The sequence below is a fragment of the Phocoena phocoena genome, chromosome 21, assembly GCF_963924675.1.
Source record: "Phocoena phocoena chromosome 21, mPhoPho1.1, whole genome shotgun sequence".
NCBI classification, from domain to species: Eukaryota; Metazoa; Chordata; class Mammalia; order Artiodactyla; family Phocoenidae; genus Phocoena; species Phocoena phocoena.
The window spans coordinates 26981139-27007408 of NC_089239.1; the positions used below are offsets into that span (position 1 = coordinate 26981139).

The 26270-nt window shown below is 40.1% G+C and overlaps 1 protein-coding gene across 1 annotated transcript in view; it reads right to left on the reverse strand.

Annotated features, from left to right (window-relative positions):
• Window positions 1-26270, reverse strand: part of CSMD1 (CUB and Sushi multiple domains 1) — a 1433388-nt gene that overhangs the window by 266045 nt on the left and 1141073 nt on the right. The window contains exons 22-23 of the mRNA XM_065899861.1: window positions 22870-23039; window positions 18409-18565 (exon numbers count right to left, since the gene is read on the reverse strand). Of these exons, the coding sequence (XP_065755933.1) occupies window positions 18409-18565; window positions 22870-23039 (327 nt within the window). The remainder of the gene's footprint in view (window positions 1-18408; window positions 18566-22869; window positions 23040-26270) is intronic.

Here is a 26270-nt window from a genome sequence, read left to right on the forward strand (position 1 = left end):
AACGGAAAAGCTTAAAAGAGCTCAGAACTTCTGAGCTTCAGAGTGAAAAACAAAACTAGACAACAAAACCCTGTAAAAGTCCAGAATGAGAATCATATAACCAAAGAAATTACCTATTTTTTCTGGAACCATGTTGGTTTTTATCACACATGTCACTAAGGTATCATAAAGCAAGGTAATCACAGCTAGGAATTCCAGAAGTCCATCTTGAAATGTTGTGGAATTCTGAATATATTATATAATTCCAAAACAAATCTTTAATGTTGACTATACTCTGAGTTTGAGTAGAGCTACCCAGTGGTTCCAATTGTTAACACCAGTTCTGAGAAGGCTTCCTGGAAGAATTCGTAGTATTCACCTTCTCACAGATCTTTAACACTACACACACCTATTGGTCCGTGTAGAGGACATTTAAAGCTGATGATTCAGGGAACCTGGGGCAAGATCAGGATGAGGCATCTGCACGAAAATGGATGGATGAAGGCATTTTACTCTGAATCAGTTTTTAAACACATCCAAAGGGTGAATATTATTCTAACACACACTATGGTAAGAACATATTATCAGAGCATTGTCCAAATTTCCAGACACATTTAGTATCACTTCTGGGGCTTTATTACATGTTGTGAGAAGTGCTGAATGAAACATGGCCCCTTATCTTCCATAGTCTAGTTAATTATACAGATAGGAAAATAAGTATTTTAAAAAGAATAGATGTTACAGTAGAGGTTCCTGTGAAGGTTGAGAGGGGCAGCAAAGGAAGCAGGAGTGTTGGGATAAGACCTGAGCTGGTCCAGAAGCCCAGTCGGTGTCGGGAGTGATAAAACTAGAGGGAGAAACTCCAGGTAAAGTCTTCACAGACGCATGGGAGTTCGGAAGAATGTGGTGTATCTTGGAGTGCAGAACAATTTCTGGGAGCATCTGTATTTGCTGAAGCTTCGTTTTAAGCATGTGGAGGTGGAGTGGGAATAGGACTGAAGAGAAGACAGAGTGGATATGGGCGAGAAGGGAAAGGGCTGGATTGGAGCCCAGGGAGTTGAGACTGAGTCAGTATGTAACAGGGTCGTGGAGAAGCCAGGGCAGCTGCACAGAAAGTCACGCAAATATATCTGCACTTCAGAGAGATAATCAGTAGTCCTATAGAGTATGGATTGGAGTGAGAAAAAAAGGCAGGAAAACAAAAAGATATTTAGTGCTGAAAGGTAGGTTGTAGCAGGGGATACATGGTAGTGGATGAGGTAAGATTATGTGTGTGTGTGAAGCTTGCAAACATTTTATCAGGTGGAGGGAGCTTGAGAGGTGACTGGAGGCTGCAGAGAGATGGTCTGTGAAGAGAGAAGACAAGAGAGGGAACGAGCTGGTACAAGAGAGGTAGGGCTTGCATGTCAGGCAGAAAACAGAAGAATCAACGTCATCAGCTTGTAACATTGGTGTCGTCTCATTACAGATCCAGTGAATTTATCCAGGAAAACAAGAAAATCCTTCATCAACAACTTCTTCCATGAAATAATTAAAAACAAACAAGATTTGCAAAATTTTGACACAAGAACAAGAAGGTACCAGGCCTTAGAGAGCTTACTGTCCGACACAGGAATCAGATATAATAACAAATAACAACAGATTGTGATGAGTATCCAAGCAATAGAAATACATAAAATATGAGTCAACATGGACATAATCCTAACAAATGCGTATTTCTGTTCTCTGTTGTCCTGGGCCCCTATTCTTTATTAGTTTTTCTACTTTTTCTTAATTATTTCTGTTCTGTTGTATTCACTTCTTTTTATATTGGAGGGTAATAATAGTAGGACATGCACAGAATATTTTTTTAACAGGAACATCTGTAAAGTTTTATAAGGATGGCTCCTTTCACCAAACAGAATGAGCCTCAAGTTATCTGATAAATACTAATGTTTGTCTGGCACAACTACTGAATCTGTTCAGATGATCCATGTCCTTTACACATTTTCGTTTCAAGCAAAAATGTTTTCATGTTGACATAAATACCACTACTCTGATTGTAAATGTAAGCTATTAATACTCTTCTCCTAAAATGTATTTTTAATCATGATTCCTACCTGATGATGAAGGTAGTAAATTATAAACAGTAGCTTAGTCTAGTAATACTTTTTTATGGATAAAATGTGTTGGAGAGTATAATTTCTCAATATAATTTTTAACCCACTACGTTAATAGGCATAAAGTGAAAAAAATGAGATAATTTCACTAATATAGTTAGGAACATAAATCTGGAGCATCTTGTCTTCTGACCTACAACCTTAATTCATTAATTAAATAACCTAGTTGACATGCATATATAAAGTGCCTACTGTGTGTCATGCATTCTACTAGGTGCTGAAGATAAAAAATTAATTAACCTCAGTCCTGCCCCACCAGGAGCTCACAATCTGTACAGGAAGAAAAACAACAGTTAATATCATACATCTTAAAGGGACACCCAGTCATTAATCGAACACACGCTTGTTAAGCACTTACTATGTGGTAAGTCTCACACGACACTGCACTGTGGTTGCATGTGCAGGCAAAGCCTGGCCCTCAGGGCTCAGAGCTCCATCGGCAGCGATACTCTCACACCAACAAGTGCTTAAGGAGAACGGAATGGACAAACATCGACGTTTCAGGTGCGGAACTGCTGACAGAGCTGGAGACTCCCGTGCTTCCTGAGGTTTCTGTGAAAGCAGGATGCCAGTACAGGGCAGCCCATTCACAGGCAGCCACCCACATAACATATGGCTGCTTCTAAATGAGCCACCTGTACTCTCCAAGGGACACCAGGTGACCACAAACAACATGTCACACTCAAAAGTGGACACTTCTTTCAGTTTTACTGACAAAAACAGACATGCATACAGACATCCACTTACATAAAGGGACACCCTGAAGTACAATGAAATGAGTTCGGCCAACTGTACGCCACATTTAATTACAAAGAATGTAATTCAATTATTGTCGGAACATATTGCAAGACAGAGTGGTAGTTTTTCATTTTTCTTTTTTGCAGCAGAATTTAAAAAGTAACTTCTCTTTAAAGGTCTGTGTTCTTTGTTTGTTTTTGTCCAGGGATAATATGTCTAAAAAATAAAACTCAACATGTTTATATTCTCAACTTTGAAAATCACAAATTGCTTAAAGTACCTTAACTATTTCAAGCATTTGATTAACTATTGTTGATTCTTTAAATTTTAGTTTATAGTCCTGAAGCATCTTCAGGGCCAAATGCAAAGCTGAGAAGAACTGAAATCCTTTACAATATATAATTATATAATTTGATGTAACCTGATAGCAAAACAGGGTAGAAATTAAAACCAGATTGAATATAGGTTCTGATAGCTTATGAAATTAAATATCAATATAAGTAGAGCCAATAACTAGAACAAGGTGGGAAATGAGAAACTTCTATGTGTATCTATCATAAATACCATAATTGAAATATATTGTAATATATTTGCATATTTTTAACAAGACACTTTCAATGATGATTTTTTAAAAGAAACTTGAGCATTCCTGTCAAATTGATTTATATTATTATTTTACCCATAGAAAAACTTTCCGATTTTTTTCCATATCACTTAAGAAAAACTAAATCCATTAAATGAAATGATGGGAAAATTGGAGGAGGACAATTAGGAACACATCAATAAGTTATTTTTAAAACAGTCGTTTACTAATAGTATAACATATAATTTTAATGTCCAGTGTCTCAAACTCTATGATGTCTATACTTGCATTTATTTGTTTTTATATGGCAATATCCAGATCGACATCATACTTTTTTTTACTTTAATAGAGAAATACAAGCTGATGCTCATTTACTATTTTCGCCCGTGGATCTCAGCGTCTACTATTTGCTTAGGAACCAAATGAACGGACTGGGCCCTGACTTCAGATGTGTGTCTCCATGAAGATGGACATGAACCTGAAGGGGAGGGAAGCAGCACGTACAGAACACCTGCCCTGCACCACTCAGTATGTCAGGCACTTTCATCTACGCTCTCTCTCTTAATCCTGGAAATAATCTTAGAAAATCACAAGATCCTAAGCAAGACAGACTGGAGAGTTTGTCACAACCGAAATAAATGGTGGCAGCACAGAGAAAGTCAAGCACACACGTCAAGCAGTTGAATAAGCACAGAATCAAGATGACGATTCCCGCTACAGAGGGTGTTCCCTCTGCAGCTTTTGAAGCGGTCCCTCCCTCTCCCGCTACTCGGTCTCCGTTCCAGGAGGAACTCCCCCCAGCACCGGATGTGCCCACCCCGGGGTCCTCCAGCCATTCTCACTGAGACAGGAATGGGGGAACTAAGACACATCCTGACAAACTATAGAAGACGAGGTACCTAGTCTCTTCTCATCCGCTAAGGAATGGTCACTTGATTTAGCCAAAAAAGGAATGAAAATCATTTTGAAAAGTCCCACGGGGGGCTTCATGATTCTTCACTCATAAAATAACTGTTACATTTTATTTTCCGCAGAAAATTTTCCACATTGGATCAAGAAACATGTCAAGTTTACCCACACCAAATGAACCTCACACTAATCCCCAAGAGATTATACCGGAGGCAACATTTGACAAGAGTCCTGATTCCCCAAAGACTGTTCTTTCCTCTCTTTGGTTTGTGTTTCTACTCATGGCACAAAAAAAAAGTCTGGGAGGAAGGCAAAGTCACCCCTACTGGCTGATGTCTAAAGACCCCAAGGGGAAGAAGGTGAGTGAGTGATGAATGAAAGGGTCCCCACTGGAGAGAGGCTGAGAACATCGTAATCAGATGGCCAGGGGCCCGGGACGTGAGGACCAGTTGGAGAGGATGGAGGATCAGGGGAAATACTTGCAAAATGCCGTCCTAGACTCAGTCCATCCTCGGATTCACGTCCCTTAGCCTGTCCTTTTCAGTTTCCAAGTGCTCACTATACAGAGTGACGCTTCTTTCTTTCTGCCCCCATATTGTGGAGATTTTTATAAGAAAAAGTAAAAGATTTACGAAAACACTTTGAGCCCTTCATAAGTACACTCTATAAATATAAAGGATTACCAATAGTACTTGGATTTATTGCTGCTGTTATTACTCACACGTTGTTACTTTTATTACTCTACAACAAATGCAATGTAATTGTCAAACCACATGCTAGAATGTTCCACCTCAAACAACGTGGTGAGGGCATCAATTCCTAATACGTGACAGCCACAACAAGACAACTGCTGGCCCATCACAGCAGAAGGAGGTAAGAATGCTGTTCCTCGTTTTCTACAGCTCATTCTTTCAAGGACTGTCTGTGTGCGTGACTGCCGTCCATCAGCCTAACTGTGACTTGTCATCGCCAGCCCGTGCGCTCACCCAGCTCTCTCCTGGGACACTAGTAACACGAGCTACCTAACTTAGCTCCGGGGCAGCCCCGAGCCCGGCTGAGACAGAACGGGCTCCTTGGGACTTCGCCACAGGGGCTGTGAAGCTTCACCTGCACTAAGCATCACAGAGAGTTCAGGAGCAAAGCCCAGATGCATAAGAAAGCCAAGTGTGCAGCCAGATGATTCTGTGAGCCCACAAAGCCCATGGATGCACTGTCTTCCCAATCGGTATCACTTTCTTACCTCCTCACTCTTCTCAAAGATGCTCACACTCCCCACTCCTGGAGATAATCTCTGACTCCATCTTTCCACTGCTCCCAAACCACTCACCCATGTCTTGCAAAAAACCTCCCTCCTGACCCTCACCTGCTGGTGCCCATCTTCCTCACCTCCTGCTGAGGGTCTGCCTGGCCTTCTAAGAGACTTCCTGGCGGGATCGCCTACAAGACCCAGGAAATACCCATCAATACCCATCTTGTCACACCCATGACAAGATCGTTCTTGTCATGTCCTGTCATCCACCACTGCCTCAGCATGCAGGCTGACTGCCCAGTTGTGCCCAAGTACTGCTCATCCTCCAAACCATGCTCATCCTGGAGGGTCAAGTTCAGAGCATTCCTGCTGGGGCTTCCAGCTATTCCTCCTGAGTTCTCCTCTTCCTCCCTGGATTTGCTGTGAATCCTACCACTAAACTTCTGGTCTTCGATGTTTTCTTGTGCATATAGTTTATTTTTCCATCTAAAACCTCACCTCCTTGAAGACAGGGATAGAATAGTGAATTCTGTTTACTGTATCACCTAAGTAAGCACACAAGTTAAAATAGAAACAGTGAATATATTTATTTACTATGATCCATTGATGCTTATTTTAATTCTAATTTGTTAGTAAGTGCCTTTGATTCAAATAAACCATTAGGCTTCTAATGATTTCCAAGTGTTATGAAAATACAAAATTCACTGCGTGTCCACATATTAAAAAAATAGGTGAACTGGCTTTCAAAATCATGAATATAAATGCATGCCTTTCGAATTTTAATACTTTTCTGATTTTTACAAAATTTGGGAGGATTTAAAAATAGCTTTCAATAAAAAATATGCAGTTAGGAAAATTTCAGGATGCATTCAGCATTACTGAACAAACTTAGAATGGAGGGTAGACAGACACATTTCTCCATAAACGTTTTTTCCAAAGAGGGAATCCCATCAGTTCTCATTATACATCATTACCCTCTCTTAGGAAATGCTAGAATTTCCAGCTAAGTCCCGAACTGTTATTATTACCGATCGCAACAGCACTGAAACCTCCCTCATCTGTTCAAACTCAACCCTCAGAGCCATCCTCATGCCTTTCTTCATCTCATTTACAATCCACTGAGTCCTGGAAACTGAGGATTTTAAAAAAAAATCTGTCATTTATATTTTTACCTTTACCACCTTGTTCTTACAGTCATTACATCAGAATTAGATCACACAATGTCCAACAAGTAAATTCTAACTTCACTTGCGTCTACAATCAGTGCTATATATTGTAGCAAGATTAAAACCCTAATACCAAATATCAAGTGATGTCAAAGTGCCATTATCCATAAATAAAGTCTTCCTCTCTCCTACTATGAAATCCCCCCTTCCCCATTACCCCGGCTCATTAAACAATAGCCACCGGGTCCAGGAATGTTGGCGTGGCTCTCTGGTCCTCTTACACTTCATGCCAGAGCCCTCAGTTACCCAATTGTTAAGGGCATTAAAGGGTAAACGTTCTTAAAATAATCACAAGAAAACTTTCATACCACTTCCAACAGTTAAAATATCCTTTGGTGATTTTTTTCATAGAATTTCAGAACTGAGCGTCCAAAAACAACTACTTATTTACAAAAGACAAATATGGTCTGTGGTGTGACAAATCCAACAGCTGGCTGGTGACAGAGTCGGGACTCGTGCTCCTGGTCTCCAGAGACTCAGGAAACTGTATGTTTCACCTCACATCTCACTATCAGGTTAAAATACTTGACAGTGCATGCACATTCCTGGAGTTTGTTACTGAATGGTGTTAAGTGTATCACTCTCAAGTCTTCGCAAATGTGAAGCTGAATATTCCAGATGCCTTTTTCATATCCCCCAGGCTAACTGCCTAGTGTTGGAATTTGACAGACATAATTATTTCATAACAGTATTTTCTGGAATGTTTACTTAGTAAAAAACAAAAACAAAATAACCTCTCATTTGATGATGCTGTGGAAATCTGAATAGCATTCAAATGTCCTTATGTCAAAATTCATGAAGTTGAGAAAACAATAATTTTGAATCTGAATAGATTTCATGCATCTTTTCCTTTTAAAGAGTCATTAAGGATGCTATAATGCATGCAAGAAAAATCAAAATCAGACATAAAGTGACCCATGATCCATTACCCAGCACTTCCCTTCTGACAAGACATTGAAGTCTCTCTGAGATTCTTATCTTCCCATGAATGACTCTTTGCAAAAACAATGTATCTATGACTTTGACTAATACAATAATTATTGCTTTTTATTTCCCCTAAAGAAGAAGGGAAAAAATTCTGTCATCACTCTTCCCATAAAATGTTAAGATTTTATAGTATCTGGTGATATCATCTGTCAGCCTTCATCTTATTTCACACTCAAGTCATATGCTTTTAGTTTAATCCCTGTAATTAAATCATTTATGTCACTCTTCTCTGAGTCCTTTTCTTTCTCAAAGAATTGGTGACCAATAATATATTTAACTCTGAAAGAGGAAAATAGATAGCAGTGTGTATCGACTGTTAAATTGTCACAAAATATAAAGAATTATGAATTACAAAATTTTTTAAAAAGCCCACAAAACTAAACTTCATAGAAAATGATGAAAAGCTATGTAGAAGCGGTTCCTAGACCCACTGGCATGCAGGGGCTTTCACAGGGCTCGGAGGACCATGACGTGGGTCACCAGGGTGACCTGTGATACCATTTAGGCAACTCTCACATTGACACAGAAGCAAAGCATCTCATGGTTTCACTGGAATTTTTTATAAACACTTACATTTTAGTCTTTGTGATGTTATACATGCTAAGAAGGGAGCAAGATGATAAAACACCCAGTTAGAAGGCAAGCAACCCAGCCTGTATGCCCATCTCTACCTCGAATTTGCTTTTGACACCGAGTAAGTCGATTAAGCATCACCTGTGTCACTTTCCTTTGTTAAAATATTCATAATAATATTTTGCCTTTCCCTCCCTGTGAAAAATGGATGCAGATTCATGTCCTGTGTTTACGGCAGCCTTCCCATGGGGTAGCCACAGGTAGGAGGGGTTTCAGTCTCCAGGTAAAGCAGTGACTCAACCCTAAGCCTCACTTCTTAAAAATGCTATCAAGTTTGGCCTCAAGTATTTTCTTAATGATGTTTTACAAGAATTAAACATTTATTTGGATGTTTATCTAAAAATGTATCCATAAAAATAAAACTTTCTAAGGCAAACCATGAATTGTATGCTTGGACTGGGAACTGGGAACTGGTTTTTTATTCGCCATTCCCTGAGATGCTTTCCTCTTTCTAAAATGTCCACCTTGTTTTACAGTAAATACAGAGTTCTTTGTAGGGACTAACAGACTGCCTCTCTCTCTATTGGACTGCCTTGTCCACTGTGATATTTCCACTGAAAGCCATTCTATTTTGAAAAGTGTATTATATACAACATGATTCTATAGGCTTTCTTTTCTTGTAAAAGCAGAGTAAAAATGCAATTTTCAGAATTCTTACAAGAAGGTGTAAGCTTATAAAAAAATGTATGGAGATGGCTTGATATTTTGATAAGGGAGCTTTCCAATAATGCAATCACATAAGCATATGGTCATATGCCAGTCACATAACTGACTTTAAACTGTTTTCTCTCTTTATTATACCATCCTTTTCATAGCACAATAAATTCTGAGTATACAGTTTAATTTTCACTTAATATATACACCTTTTAAAAATATCAGTTTGGGGCTTCCCTGGTGGCGCAGTGGTTGAGAGTCCGCCTGCCGATGCAGGGGACACGGGTTCGTGCCCCGGTCCGGGAGGATCCCACAAGCAGCGGAGCGGCTGGGCCCGTGAGCCATGGCCGCTGAGCCTGAGCATCCAGAGCCTGTGCTCCGCAACGGGAGAGGCCACAACAGGGAGAGGCCCGCGTATCGCAAAAAAAAAAAAAAAATATATTAAAAATTATCTTTTTTTTTCTTCACAGGTGACAGTTGCTATGTAGTACTTGATTCATGGGAGAAGTGTTCCGGTGATTTCCCCCAAACGAAAATAAATCTAATCTAGGTATAATAAAGTTAGAAGTACACAACTCATTTTTTTCTGGGAATAGACTTATTCACAAAATAACTGCCTATTATTTTATAACGCTTTTATAAAATTACCTACTAGTTAACTGTGGAAAAACAAATAATACTAATCACATTTTCCCAGCAGTTTTATCTGCTGAATTTAAGAACAATTTCTTGCTCCATAAACCTTTATTTACAAATTACACATTAATACTCTAGTATCACACAAGCAGACACCAGAGCAGCAAGATATATTTGCCACAATTTTCATCTTCATTGAAATGAAATAAAAATCTGTTGTGTGGACTCACGTGCAAGCCGGTTATTTTCTGGACCCTATTCCATACTTTCCCCTGATTTGTAGCACGACTTTAAATAAGTTTTAAAACTACTCATTGAACCAAACATTGTTTTGACATGACTTTCTAGAACATAAAGACTGAAAATGTGATAAATGCTCTTCTTGGAATAACATGGTAGGTTTTATTAGATAAACAGCAATGCTTGCACATATTACAACCACGACTTTCTGAGAAATTAGTGTATGTCTTTGCTATTTATAAACCTGGATTCAAGAACTTGCTTTTATAACTGCCACCTAGCTTGTACAGAATTTCCAAAATCTAGTTGTCAAAAAAAAGCAGTTATGAAATGAACACATCATTGTGCACTTAAACCTCCTTCATAGTCAGGGAGGAAAAGGTACCAGAAGAATCTCTATCAGCAATAGGCAGATCTCACCACACACCAAAAAAAGTAATTATGTGAGGCGATGGCGGCATTAAATAAACCTTACGGTAATCATTTCACAATTCATACGTGTAGCAGATCATCGTGCTGTACACCTAAAACTTATTATGTGCCATTTATATTTCAGTAAAGCTGGGGAAAAAAACCCAAAGAAATATGGCGACTCCTGATGTAACTGGGTGGTGATGGGCGGGAGGAGGGACACCCCCAAAATTACATCCACCCACTTAGGATGTCAACCAAGCCCGTAGATAACTAGCTCTTGTTATCAAGCCATGATTTCAAGGTCTTCCAATTTCAGCTTCTGACTTAACTCTATTCTTTACCGTCAGAAGCTCTGTTTCTCGTAATTGATGGCTCACCCTGCCCGTGTATACTTCATGCTTGCAATATTTGTGACTTGTTTTGAAGCACGAAGGTGACAGTGCTTAGTATTTCATTATTGGCCTTGAGGATATATTCATATCCAGAGTCATTCGCTCATTTATAATAGCGTGTTTAATGCTGGTGTCATTTTAATTCTATCAGCATGTTAATAAAATCGAGATGACAGCTGCATAACTGTGGCTCTGGGCACTTATTTCCGCTTCCCAGAATATGTTGTGGGTGGTTCCAAATCAGTCAGTGCCAAATCACCCACCTCCGCCCCTTATCAGCTAGAGAAAACAGTGTGAACGGGGGGCGGGGATCCCTGAAGCTGGAAATGAGGGGCCATCCTGGGAAACGGATACATTCTTTTCTCCCAGATTCCAGTTGTAGGGGACTTGGAGGTTTCTCTAGTCTAGGGTGCTTATCTTAGATAATTCAGGGTTGGGTGCAGGGTGACCATTTCAAAACCCTGAAGAATGGAAATTAACCAGCCATGAGAGATTTGGCTGTGGGGAAAGCGAAGTCCTAGTTTTCCTGTCCCCAAACAGAACACCATCATCTGCAAATTATGCAGCCCAGGCGCTGGGCAGGTCTCTGGACTCCAGGCTGTGTGCTCTGCTGTTCGCAGAGCTGCCTAGTGCAGCTGCGGAGGGCGTGCCCCGAGGCCCTGACTTTCCAGGATAAGCACTTCCCCTCCTTTGTAAACAATAATACGCACAAAGGGGCCTTATGGACCAGTGGCGCCTGTCCTTCAGGTCTGCATGCTCACCTCCAGCCTCTTAGTAGTCCTCTGAAACGTTCTTCCTCGTCTATCCCCTCAAGCTTCTTTTCCTTCAGCGTTTTAGAGATGTCCCTGACCGTGGGTTCCCCACTCTACAGTCTATATTATGAGTGTGAAACAGAAAAATGAGGCTTGCAACAGCCAGGGGGGTTAAGTCACCCCAGGAAAGCTAGCAGGCTGCCTCCTGAAGGATGACTTTGTAGGATCAGACACCTAGTTCTGTACCCAAAAGAGATTCATCTCATGGGGGACTCTAGTGACTTAAGCACAATGCCAGAATTCCAATTCCCTAATTGAAAACAATAAATGGATTCAGTCCATGTACTGGAATCCCTATGTCAACACAAATAAGTCACTCTCTTCCTACTGGCAGAGCCACACTGACACCCCAGTCACACTGAGAATATTGCCTGATAACTACAGAATCAGAACAAGAGACTTTAGTTAAATAAAGCCAGTGGACCTGAAGGGAGGGCAGCCTAATTAGTCCACCTCCACCGCAGCACAGGTTTCCCAGGGGGATAAGACTCCAGCATCTACTTGCTTAGTCTTCTGTGCCAAATACATCTGGAGGGGTTACCAAAGAACTTCCATTTTTAAGGTCCATCTATCTGTTCTTCTGTGACTACTGACTACCCCACACCACCCTCCCAAGGCATCCCTCCTTTTTCTTTTTGTTTTTAAAAGATATTTAGTATTTCAATCTGACCACTCCATTTATAAGTAAAAGTAAGTCCATATTTCTGGTCTGTCCCATTATATGTGTTATTGTAAAAGTCAGCAAGTAGCTTTTCTCCTTTACTCTCAGGTCACTCGTGGGTGGCAAGAGCACAGACAGAGCTGTTTGGGGCTGTTATCATCCTCTCCTTTCGATCTCACACTTGCATTAATTTCATTCCTCCAATATTATTAATGGCTCTGCCTTAATGTTGACCAATACCCCTGATCAGCTTTCAGTGGCTTCCATAATCAGGTTCCCGCAGCTCATTTGTCTTCCTTTTTCTCCTCATCATGCATCTTCCACTCTATTCAGACTTTCATATTCATTATCTCATGAGTTCCAAGATCATACTCTACTCTCCGCATGCATCTTTACTCAAATCTGCCTCCTTCCAGGCAAATCTAGGTCAACTCAATTATCATTTGTTAAGTGACTATGGAGGTCATACAAAAGTGAGCAAGTTAAGATTACTCCTCTTGAAAACCTCACACTTCTGTTAGTAAAAACAAAGGATTAGAGACAAAATGCATGGGGTAGGGAGCATGGGAGAGGCAGGTGATTCTGCTCCAGAAATCTGGAGCAGAGCAGCCTTTATACAGAAACTGGCATTTAACTGCAATCTTAAGGGATGAGTCAAAGGCATCTAGCAGGAAGGAAAGAAAATTCTGGAGGCCTCTAGGGTGATTCCAGCTTTCAATGATCTCTCATTGCTCTGGAAAATTATATTTGCCATCATCACAAATAAATAAATATGTGTCATATATATTTCTAACTCTTGGGGTACTAGGATCACATACTGTCATCGAGGAGCTATAGTTTCTTTGGAGAAAAAGAGCAAACTCATATAAAAATGAAATGTATTAGGGGTCAAATACAATACATTAAGGGTCAGAATCAAAAGATTTTTATCTTTGCATCAACGTAGTGCATCAGGAGATGGATATGTTACGGTCACACATATCAGCTTGGGCCCTGAACTGATTTCTATGGCACCCCCTGCTGACCCATCCCATAGTTGAGAACATGAAGGTGCAGCCACATTTCCACGGACCAGTGTTTCACAAGTGCTGCACGTGACTACCCTAAGTCATTTATCTGTGGACGGGAACCGTGGCTTTTGCCTTCTCTGCTTCAATATAGTGCTAAGCATTCAGTACACAAATAATACACGGTACAGTCATTGATCGAGCAGCACACAGACACACCGAGATGGCGCAGAGCAGGTGAATAGAGTTCTTTTACGACACCCCCAAACAGCAAGAACTTTTGTTCAGGTGTGACTGGTGTTTTGCTTGCTCCTCTCTACTTAAATCAGTAAGAGTGACAACCAGAAAGTCCTGTGGGAAACTGTTTCTGAAGAGTGACTGTTCTGGGAACATTCCTGTGGAACTCGAAAGGGGTCAGTATATTTTTTAAAGAATTCTGAATTCAACAGGGAATTTTTTTTTTAATTTCCAGAACTACTTTTCTGTAAAAATATTTGCTGAAATATTTAGAAGACATAGCAATCCACTGTCAATATGGTTTTCCTGATATTTAAGAGCTTTACAATCACTGGGATAACAAAAAAAAAGAAAAGAAAGGCTTATGTTAAATAAGGTGAAACTCTTATTGGCCTGAGACAGCTCTGCAGAATCTTAGTGCTCCATGGAATACAGCTTGAGTAACAATGATCCAGTCTAAGCTTTTAATATTATAGATCAGACATCTGTGCGAGGTACAGAGGGGAATAAAAAATGAACACCCATTGTCCCTGATCTAAAAGAGCTTATGGGTTATGCTTCCACTTGACATAATTGTAGGCTCAGAAGACTATCATCTGTTATGAAAATGGACAAATCCGTAGTAAAAAGCAGTGTTTTCCAATGGAGGTAAACTTTTCCAGTTGTATGTTGCTCTAACCTACTACTCAGAAATCAGCAGTTGCTTAATAAATGTTTACTAATATATTTATTCCTACTTGTCCCAAAGATGCCTGGCTTTTCTTCCTTGCCAATGCCTTTACATATATAAATATCAGTCAATAAATATGGAACTCATCAAAGTGGGATCATCTAAAATATTTGAAAATAAGGTCATCAACAGTTCTGGCCCTTGTTTAGAAGACCTGGATTGGCTCCCAGCTATAACACCCCATAGGTAAAAGCCTCAGCAAACCACTTACAGATTTGGAGACTGAGTTTCTAACTTACAAAGAAGAGTAAAAGGAGCTATTTACCAAGACCCAGAATTGCCAAGATGGTAAAATTAGAAGGTATTGGGTAGTACGCTCTAAATATTAGAGGATATACAAAATGATTTGTACTCATTTGAAAAACTTCAAGATGTTTATTAAGCTATATATTTACTCTGTTGACTTTTTCTAATCCACTTGTGTGTAGATTAATTACGGATTTGAAACATTTAAATATGAATGTTTCCTTCAGTAATGCAATTAACGAGCAAGAGGCAATTACAAAAGTCTTCTGAAGATAGTTGAAAGTGCCTTCAAATAGGCTTAAGCTTTAATAATTGGCTGAAAACATTTTACAGCCATTCAGTATTTCCAACCCATCTTTTAGAGATGAAGATTTGATTCAGGTATTCAACCACATTGTGGGAGTGTGGGATTTCTTAAACTTAATTACCGAGTGTTTAAACCTAAGAATTTAATGTGAAGTCAATAATATTTTGATTATAGCCATCAGCACCATCAGTGCTATATTACAAATATCTTTTTCCATCTGGCAGTGTGTTCCAGCTCCAGGACAATCCTGGAAACAAGACTTGCACCTGGGTAGCATCTGTGTTATTGTAGGTGGAGGAAAGAGGAAAAACAGGCAGAAAAGATAGTTACTCCCATCAAGTTGATTATACTAAGAGCTAAATAACTGGAAACCGTCACCAACATTTCTTTCTTCTTCTTTTAGAAAGTCTGTGCTGCTATGTTATAAAAATAAAATCCATATAATTGGAAAGTGCCCATAAACAGATCCACAGCTTCAAGGTTTCTCAAAGTTACTCAGAGAAATGCGAGGAGCAGTAAAGGTCCTCACAGTCTGGAGGGCGCCATGGAGAAACAGTGACAACCGCCACACGCTGTCTAGTAGGGGCTGAGAATAGCGCATGGAAGCAACTCTTTTTTTAAAAAAAAAAAAAACATCTTTATTGGAGTATAATTGCTTTACAGTGTTGTGCTAGTTTCTGCTATACAACAAAGTGATTCAGCTCTATGTATACATATATCCCCATAGCTCCTCCCTCTTGCCTCTCCCTCCCACCCTCCCTATCCCACCCCTCTAGGTGGTCACAAAGCACAGAGCTGATCTCCCTGTGCTATGCAGCTGCTTCCCACTAGCTATCTAGTTTACATTTGGTAGTATATATAAGTCCATGCCACTGTCTCACTTCATCCCAGCTTACCCTTCCCCCTGCCCGTGTCCTCTAGTCCATTCTCTGTATCTGTGTCTTTATTCCTGTCCTGCCCCTAGGTTCATCAGAACATTTTTTTTTTAATTTTTTTAGATTCCATTTATATGTGTTAGCATACGGTATTTGTTTTTCTCTTTCTGACTTCACTCTGTATGACAGACTCTAGGTCCATCCACCTCACTACAAATAACTCAATTTTGTTTCTTTTTATGGCTGAGCAATATTCCATTGTATATATGTGGAAGCAACTCTTCTTGACGAGGGAAGGTGGGCATGATACACAAAGGAAGCTACAACCTCTAATTTCAATCCCATCACACGTTTTTAGGGTATATGGACTTTCTTCACTGCCATTTGGAAAATAAAGGGGACGTAAGAATTGTGGAAACAGTCCTGTAACCCCCATCTCACTGATAAATAAATAAAGCGACTATAAATTCCAGCAGGCTTGAATTTGCACTGCCATGAGAGGAGAGGAATGAGTGCTCACAAATCAAGAATTACTCTCCTTGGAAATCGTCAGAGGGAAAACAGGACGCGGTAACTACGGCTGAAAAAGTCCTGCAGTGTAACGTAGAAGTCTAACATGATACCTTTCCTAGGAAGTAGCTGTGAGCTAAGCAACCTCCACACTTGGGCGGCCCTGAGGATAAGGTCGTGAAGATGCACAGAGGAGAGAGGACAGCTCTCGGGCCAAGGTTTTAGCTCTTTGCTTACAAGCCATTGGAAGAAGCACGATTTGTCAGATAGGCCAAAGCAACAATGGAGGGGGACTCAGGTGTGCATCACAGGAAACTCAGAAAGGCGCCTAGAGCTTTCACACTGTCTTCCTTCTCATGTGCCCATGTTCCCCTAAGGCTGTAAGACCAGTATAAAAACTGGGAGGCGTGTGTTGACACATCCGAGTAATAAATTAAAACTTGATGAGCATTTGATGAAAAACCCACAGTAGAAGAAAAAGAGATCATGGCGGTTTACATTTTATCTGTAATCAAAGCAAACTGGTTTGACAAGAACTCTCTGAAACTTTTTTGAGCATGAAATTCTCTAAAGTAGAATTCTAGTAAACAAAAGTTGTAATTATAAATTTATTTGGTAATATAACTGCTAGTAATTTATTTGCACATGATATAATTAGTATGCTTTCAATTCACATAGTCTTTTAAATGGTTATATTCATGAAAGTGAAATGTGGGTTTTCTCATCCTGTCCATGGGACTATAATTCTATTTTTGTCAAAAGGATTATAATTCTTCAACTGTAATTTCACCTACCAAGGGGGATTTGAGGCAATTAATCCTCCTTTAAGGCACCTGGGTTAGCTTTATGTCTGGGATAGTTATTATATTTTTCAGGCCTTCATTTGTTTATCTGTCAAATAAAGGAATCAGTCTTGATAATCACTAATAGACTTTCATGCTCAAAAATCCGAAATTTTTAATTTCTTATGTCATGGTATTTGGTATCACAAAGATTTTTAATCATCGGGTTGGTGAAGGATTGGACTGTCTTGTATATTTTAAGCATTTTAGCTAATTTATTACTTAATTTTAATTAATAACCTATATCAAATAACTATATTTTTTACTTTATTTTTCTGGAACTAAAAATGTTGAAAATGACAGTTATCACACGTCCAACTTCTCTTTGTGAAAGAACAATTCCTTCTCCTCCTTTGTTTTACGCTCCTCTGTCTTCTTCACATTCATCTTTTTTTTTTAAAAAGACATTTTCCATATTGATTTATATTAATTATATTAATGGAGGGGGCACTAAGAACACAGCTTAAAACTGTGAGCTACAGACCGAATCCTGGTTCCAGTGACTCAGACAGCTGGTATCCTGGACACACACTCCAATTACTTGTGTTTAGTTTTCTCAGGAGGAAATGAGTTGTGATAAGAAAGCACTTACAACATAGGGTATACATACACACACACACACCCCTATATGTGTGCATGTGTGTATCTATATGTATAAATTATTATATTTTACACACATGTAATCTATTTTACATAATGTATGGAATCTAACATGTGTATGTATAGATAGATAGATATAATAGAAAAGTATTGATGTGTTCCAGGCATTCAAAGACTATTACTATTAATTATACCATTCATTTTAAATATTTCATATATTGTCTATGAATTTTTGTCAATGTGCATTAAATCACACAATAATTTTAACCCTAATATCTCTTTAAGTCAAGCATTTTTTTTTTTTTTTTGCGGTACGCGGGCCTCTCACTGTTGTGGTCTCTCCCGTTGCGGAGCACAAGCTCCAGACGCGCAGGCTCAGCGGCCATGGCTCCCGGGCCCAGCCGCTCCGCGGCATGTGGGATTTTCCCGGAGCGGGGCATGAACCCACGTCCCCTGCATCGGCTGGTGGACTCTCAACCACTGCGCCACCAGGGAAGCCCAACCCTAATATCTCTTAAATGTCATAACATTTTCTTTTCAGGTACAGTCATGTTATGAAAATACTAATACTTCTAAATAAACACGTTTCAAACTCTTACTTCTGATAATGTGTTTAAATTTACTGCCCGCTCAACAGTGTACAGAATTAAACAGCAATCCAAAACACAGGACGGGGGCCAGGAAAAAAAATCGATATTTAAAATGTATCATATCAGCAAAGTAACAGATATATCCTGAGAAAATGAAAGTAAAATGAAACGATTAAGTCGTATGGCACTTACTAGTATAGGTGAGCTGAAAACCCTGGTCAGTGTCAGACCCATTGGAGTTGAACTCCAGCCACAGGTGGTTGGAGGTGCTGTTCAGGATGAGCCCCGTCAGCTCATTTTTAGTGAAGGCCCCCAGCGGACGTGATGAACTATCTCTTCCATCGTAGACCTGAGGAGAATTCACAGCACGAATCCCCTTATCAATTAATTCTGTTTGTATATTAGCAATTTTAACAAGAAATCCAAATTTTCAAAGATATGATTTTATACAGTAATTTAAAAAGTGACACAGTTTATAGAAAGCTGAGTGGATGGAAGACACTGGCAAACAACCTTTTTTCTTTAAGTTTTATCTTTACCGTTAACATTAAAGACTAAAGATTCCATTTGTGCCCAGATCATTTCATCTGCATCAAGCTGAACATTCTCTCTGTGTTTATTTAAAATGAAATCATCATGTATTTGCATTTCCAGGTTGCATGGTCCACCTTTGTAAGCCTGGCACTTACAAAGGTTGGAAGGATGTGTCATAGTTCAGTGTGAATGTCTCCTCCTCCATCCAAATGTGTTACAAGTCGAGGTGCTGAAACCTTGTCACATTTTGTAGCCCCTGAGCCTGCAGTGACTTTAGTTTTGAATGTGTTGTAGGAAAGGAATCCTGTCGTGTCCGATATCAGAGAGAGAGGTCATCTTGCTCTGAAGCATTTTGCGACTGACTCCATTTTCCCAGGTGGTTGTACAGCCTGGGTGGATACCCCGAACATTTGGAAGGCAAGTGGACCGGGATTGGTTCTGAGCAGACATCACGGGTAAGGGACACGAAGTGATGACTTCCCAGGTGCACACTGGGAGTGCAGGGTTGCCAATCACATTCCCCCAGTGGAGACTGCGTCAGACAGTTTTAAGGCGTGGGCATTGGGGGGCGTCCCACAGTACACGTTCCTAATGCCAGAGCAAACAGCATTCACGTTCCAGGAGAATTTAGTTTTGAGCCCCTCACACCCCCGCTAAGTGGTCAAGACTATAATGCTTCGTGGCAAAGGTTCATCCATTTGCCTCTTGAAACCATTCCAATGGTTCATGGCAAGGAACTGCTGGTATGGATAAGGGCTTTTTCGAAGAAAGAATGAAAATTTATCACATCACACTGGAGAACATCCAGTTCTTTTTGATAAAAGATATCTTATCTAAATAAAGCATATCAAAGCCCCTGGTAGCCTCCCCCATATCTGCCTATTTCTCTCACTTCTTTTCCTTCTCACACAGATTAATTCTTACTTTTCTTCTCCTGCTCTTCTCTAATGCATATGTAAACCATGAATGCTGCTTGACAGACTTACAAATTCATACTCCTAAATGGAGAAAACACATTTAGAAGAATTAATTTTATGGATCATTATTTGATTTCATTTTAATTAAATATGCATATGCTCAAGTAGGAAAATCAAATACCCTATAACTTCTCATGCAAGCTAGCAACAAGCTAGTGTAGGAAAAATCATTGTTTGGCTTAACATAGATTCATTTGATAGCTAGGTTGCTGGCACCCAGATTATAAAGAGCTTTAAAATCCAGAGCACGCTGGCTCAAAAATAAAGTGTCCAGGCCTCTCCAGCAAGGTCTTACGTTACTCCACATGTCGTGTAATTCTCTGTGATTCATAGAAATCCATGGAGATGAGGGAGCATTAAAGGAAATAAACACACACTTAGGCTCGGTCCTCAAAGCTCTGAAGCATCTTCCACTGTCACTTCCACTGGTCTTAGCTTGTCTGAGTGCTTCTCCAAGATTTAATAGCTTACATGGACAGCGTCTAGCTCCAGGATCCTCATAGCTAGACCACTAAAAATGAACCATTGCCACACTGAATTATTAAGCATCTCTGGAAGAGTAATTCTGTCTTATTTATCTGCATCACCAGCAGTTAGCACTGGGCTTGACAGCAGAAATCTCTGAACGGAAAAGTAACTGACTAGTGGGGATATTATGTTGTCAGCTCTCGCAAGGTGAAAATCTGGATTCATGCTTCTCATGTATCACAAATGACAACCCAGATAGTACTGGAAGGCAAAACACTTGATGTTTACTTCCAATTAAATTAGTAACAAGCGATTTTAGTTCAGCACAAAACCTCCTAGTTGTATATCCTCATCTACAAGCAGCTGGGATCAAAGTGTCCCTTTCAGTCATTAGGAAAAGGTTCCTTGGGTCATATGTTAATACAAGGCTATAACTATTTGCACTACAGACCCTCCTTGGAGCCTGGCACATAATAAATGCCATATGCTCTGAGTGGAATAGCCAAGAGAGCAGATAAGCACAGATTAGAAAACATCACAAGGAATCCTGGAATGACAATGCTGAAAGGACTGGGGAAATCATCCCCACTTTTACAGAAGTTATACCTGAGGGCTCCGTTTCCAGAACTAACCTCGCTTTCCATTACGTATCCCTATCATGACACTCTCCTTAGAGCTGTATTTCTCTTACACGGTGTTTCCACATGAAACAAGCAAGCATCACGTTTATGCGGGGGAGGGTGTGTACATAAACTCTGGTCTTTGTTAATGGATCACACTACGTGTGTGGGATTATGCTCAAAATTCAAGGTAGTCCCACTTGAAATGTTTTTAACCTTTTGATATTTATTAGCATACTCAATAAAAGGTATGTCTGCACAGCATCTAGGTTTTTCAGATGATTGATAGTTTCTCTGCAAGTAAAGGTGGTAAGCAAGATGTTTTTTGATTTTTTGTTATAATCAACAAGTTTAAACAGCACACAATCACAAATGAAAATGATTTGCTTCCTTCCATTCCAGTAATATGTATCAGTGTATATTTAATCCAGTGTCTCTAATCACTCGCCTGCACCAAAGTATGGTTAATTGTTCCATAAAAGTTTGCCTTAAAGGCTTACTGATGTCTAAATTTGAGGTTATCAAAGAATTCAGAAAACAGTTCTTTGATGCAAATTTAACTTTTTCAGATCAGTGAGGATGTGCTAGTTTCATACCTGAAAATCACTTCTTAATTACAGCGACTCATACTGCCAGCATGAGCTTTCAAAAGACTATTACAATGAAAGAACAACTAGAATAAAACCTCTCTCCTAAATTATGACCTTGAAGCATAGTCAAAGGTGGACTTGGAGGAAGTGATGAGCACTTGAGTCTGGAAGCTTCTATTGACCTGTGCACATAACGGAACCTACCAGCGACCCCACTTTATCCACTGTGCAAACTGAGGACACACCTGGAGGGCACTAAGTTTCCCCTCTTAGCAGGCTCTTTGCATAGCTTCTTAATGCTCACAGCTTCAAGTGAGTCAAATCTACTGCGTCTGAGATGGAGCATTGTGTGTGTCCATGTAGATGTACATATGACTGAAAAACCCTAGAACTTTAGAAACGGGATGAGATGTGTCCCTCTCTTGCCATAAACAAGCCGTGTGGCCTGGACAAGTCGCTTACTTCCCAGTGGAACGAGCAGGTGGACGGGCTGGATGACGGCCAGTGTTGGTCTTGGTTGCTCAAAGCCACTCTCTTTCAAGGCCCTGAGGCTCGGGCTACAAGTGCCAACTACTCAGCCCCTAGAGCCAGGGAGGTCCCCAGGTTCCTGAAATAGTCACAGGAGAGGTGGAAACTATTTCAGAAGTCTTAGAAGTTTGGGGCCATTTGCAGTTGGAGCTCAAGGCAAGACCTGGATGCCCCTTGAATCCGTCCCCCTGCCTGTTTCCCTGGAGTCCATCTGGAATGTGAGTGGTGTGCTCCACCTGGAGGCTCGGGGACACATCCCCGAGGCTCTGATGCTTTGAGTCATCTACTGCACTGACCCTTGATGCTGGTCCCATGCCTAGCACACCTCGGAGTCCTGTGAACACAGCTCTGACTGGTTGAGTGAGATTCTGCCTCATCCTGGCTTGGCTTCTCCACATCAACCCTGCTTTGTGGTCCAGCAACAGTGGCAGGGCTTGAGTTTACTCTCACATCAAAATCCTTCTAGCTCTGAAGGATGCTCTGTCATGATCACATTTACAAATCAAGAGCAACTGTAGAAAGGGTTGGTCTGGGGATCCTGCAAGCTTTTTTTTTACAATTATTAGTATGTGCTAGGAACAATACTAGAAATATGTATCTATATTATTTAATCCTCAGAACATCACAAAAAGGTAGGTACCGTTGCATGCTTTTACATATAAGAAAAATAAGGCTTAAAAATGTTAAATAATATCCCTAAATTACACAACTAATAAATTTTAGATCCAGGATTATAGACTGAGGTATTTCAAAGTCCACATACACATGATACTATAGGCCACCTTCTCAAACCAGCTGGATAAACAAATTGGGAAAATATGTGTATATATAAAAATACGTTAATATATGTATATATCTACGTATATAGATGGATCAATATTATATTTATTCCTTGAGAAGGAAAGATGGAGTCCTATTAAAACAGATTTTTTTTACCTTTAGAATATCTCCTTCAAACAGCTGGAAGCTTCGTGCTCTGAGATGGATCCCCTTGCCAGCTTCTGTTTCAATTTTATAGATACACTCATGGTTATTATCATAATTTGATGGGAAATTTGGAGACAGTAATGTTCCTTCATTTCCTTTGACACTTGCTCCACATTCAGCTAAAATAAATAGGACATTAAAAAAAGAAAGAGGATTCAAAAGTGGAATTATTGATTTTAATAAATAAAAACTTTTAAATCATGACAACCCTCTTTTCTCTCAATGTATCTGCTAGCACTATATTGTTTTTATAGATTAGCGACTTCCTTCTACTGTTTTATCCACTGGACAGGAAAGATACCCCCATTCATCCTATTTTCAAGATTTTATTTCTCTTAATAGAATGCATCTTACTCCTAACTTACAAAGAATTCTAGAATAAAATAGGTATGCCCGAGCACTTTGGCTGTATCACTGGCAGTCACCTCTCTGTGCCCCATCTCTGCTTCATGAAGCATCCCCGCCAATTCCAATGTGCTGACTCGACAGTTATGTCCATGCAGTTTTCCCACGTTGGTGTTCTGTGGCCTCAACCTGGATGCATTTAAAGGGGATTCTAGCCGTGGACCAAACCACTGAGTCCCCTGCTACTGTCTCACAGCACTGAGCCCATCTGCCTGTCTTGGGATGGAAGCCCTTTCGGCGGCAGAAAATACGTTCTTCTCCCCTTGACGAAAGGAGAGGGCAATTCACCTCTACATCCAAATTTGCATAAAGAACTTTAATCAGAGTAAAAATGAAAATAAATATAGCTCCCCACTTTCTGCCAACTTGGAGAAAGTCACCTAAACTCTCAGCACCTGTTTCCTCACCTATGAAAGTGAGAGTTAGGCTAACTCCTAAAATTCTATTCGTCCAAAACAATCACAAAATAATAAAATTGCTCTGTGTATGTGTGTGTTTGCATATGTATGATGTGTGTGCATCTGTGTGTGCATGTGCGTGTGTATCTCTGTGTGTATGCCTGTGTGTGTCTGTGTGACAAGAGCGCTGCATGTGATTCTGCATGAGATAACTTATTGGCCACACTATGTGAAAAGCACAGTGATTTTTAAAATTTCAACAAAGTAAGTCTGAGTGTGAAGAAGAATGATCAACTTGGAAACTGAAAATCAGTAAAATGCCTACATGTAACGGGGGTGAGAGAAAGGGGGACAGTCTAAGGGGGCTGCTTGAAGTATCACACAACTGGCAGATGTCCTGTGCACGCCCGTTTTCATAATTCCAAGTCTCTGACATCCCCGTCTTCTCTGACAATCACTGAAATCAGCTGCACCACGAGCCTTCCCTGGTCTGAGTGACGGAAGGAATAAGCTGGAGATTCAGGATCAGCTCATGATGACTTGCGCCCTTGAATCTCATGATGTCCCCACGTAGAAGGGTCGGGGAGAAAATCAGGGAGAGAAACACAGGAGAACTTGGCTCACCTGCCCCTGATCTTTCCCCATAAGGACCTGAAGGAGGGTTTCATGGGAAACAGTGTTGAGAAAGAAGCACAGGGAAGTGGTGACCCCAAAACATGGCAATGGGATTTTATAAGAATAACTTTAAAATTATAGCTATAGTTACTATTATTACATATTCATATATTTGTGTAATTTTAATACTTTTTAAGAAACACTTTTATGGTGAGAAAGGCAAGTGGTGTGTCTCTCAGGCTGTGTTTGGACTTTCATTTTTGCTCAGGCTGGGACATGGATGTCCTTTCACGTCAAGAATCTGGCGATTCTCAGCAATTCTGAGACTGACGATGTATGGCTTCACCTCTTAAATTCAACAAGCATTTTGGGCAAGTAATCTCTTTGAGAAATGGTAATCATTCATGGGCTTCATTGCATATTCTTATACTATTCTTCTTTCCTGAAGAAACGGCGATTTTTAACATAAAAGCCAAAATAAGTGAAAAGAACACTGAAACAGCAAAGCAGAAGGTCCCCCTGTGGCTGCTCTGTGGATCAAACAGCAAGGGGTTCAAACTCGTTAAAGATATTGGACGTGAAGAGAATAAAAGAAGAAACTCATAGAATTCTGATACCCAGAATATGGAACCTATCACAAGCACTAAGAATTTTTATTTAGAATTGAATTGGACAGTGATCAATAAAGGAAATCATTCAAAAATCAAATTTATGTCCTTTTATCTATTACTTTGTAAGTTTGAAAAAACATCTCTTGCAATTGAAGACGTAATAAATACTGATAGAGTGGCAACGAGATCATTTTTAGTCTAAGGGGTACTTTGGAAGGGATACTTTTTATGGCTACTGTAACTGGTTGTGTGGGTTTGGGTTTACTGCATATATGACTGCATGAGATCCATCGTGCACTGTGTTCACTGAACATCCACTGTGAGGTGTGGGCAGCCTTGCCTCAAACATGCTTTGAGGTGGGCAGGAGGTAAAAGGGCTAATAAGGGCCCTGGGCCCCCCTCTGGCCATCAGGAGATGAGTGGTCTTCTTTCTTGACTGAATGAGGTCAAGGGGCCGGAGGGAGGGTTGAAGGACACCCGGGGTAATTAGCTCAATACAGTGCTGAGTCCACACACCTTGAACCCAGAATGTGGCATGAGAGCTTTGCCACTCTGGGGTAACTGTGAAAACTGCCTGCAAGAAGTCCCTGTGTGTCTTCAGGGGGCTGTCCCATGAGGAAGGCAAAGCCAAGGAGACCCACTCCGATGGGCTCCAGCCCTGTGATCCTGGGAAGGGCGTGCTTTCCCCTTCCTGAGGCAGGGGAGCCTACACCTCTCTCTCTGTTGTCTGGAGGCTCTGCTCCTACGTCCGGCAGGTGTGTTCTCTTGTTCTTCTTATGGATGGAATTCCTTTCTTTGGGTCTTCACACCACTTTGTTTCTATTCCCTTCTTCTCCTTGACAGACTTGACACACAGAGAATTTTCCAGGCTCAGGAGTATCCTTTTTTAAATGTAGACTCAGTCTATCACAATAAGGCTGATGTGTAAATGGTATATGTCACACATTTTTCTAAGTTCTTCAGTTACATTAAATCATTTAACCCTCACAATAACCTTATGTGATGAGGTAATAAACCCCGTTTCACAGATAAGGAAACTGAAGCACAGACTAGCTCAAAAGTCGTTTTTCCCAAGGTCACACCACTTGTACAGACTCATTATTGATTTGATATAACCTCTAAGTGCTTAGCTTAGGAAAAGAATTGTGGACTTTTAAAAAATGCTAATTAATGATGGATATACTTTATAGTTAAAAGTTCATAATATTATTCATAATTATTGGTAATGAAACTAGCAGAGCAAAATTTTGTTGTAGAAGACAGTATACTTTTAAAGATTTTATCCAGATAGGATAAAAGTTAAGTTACCAATTAACTGAGG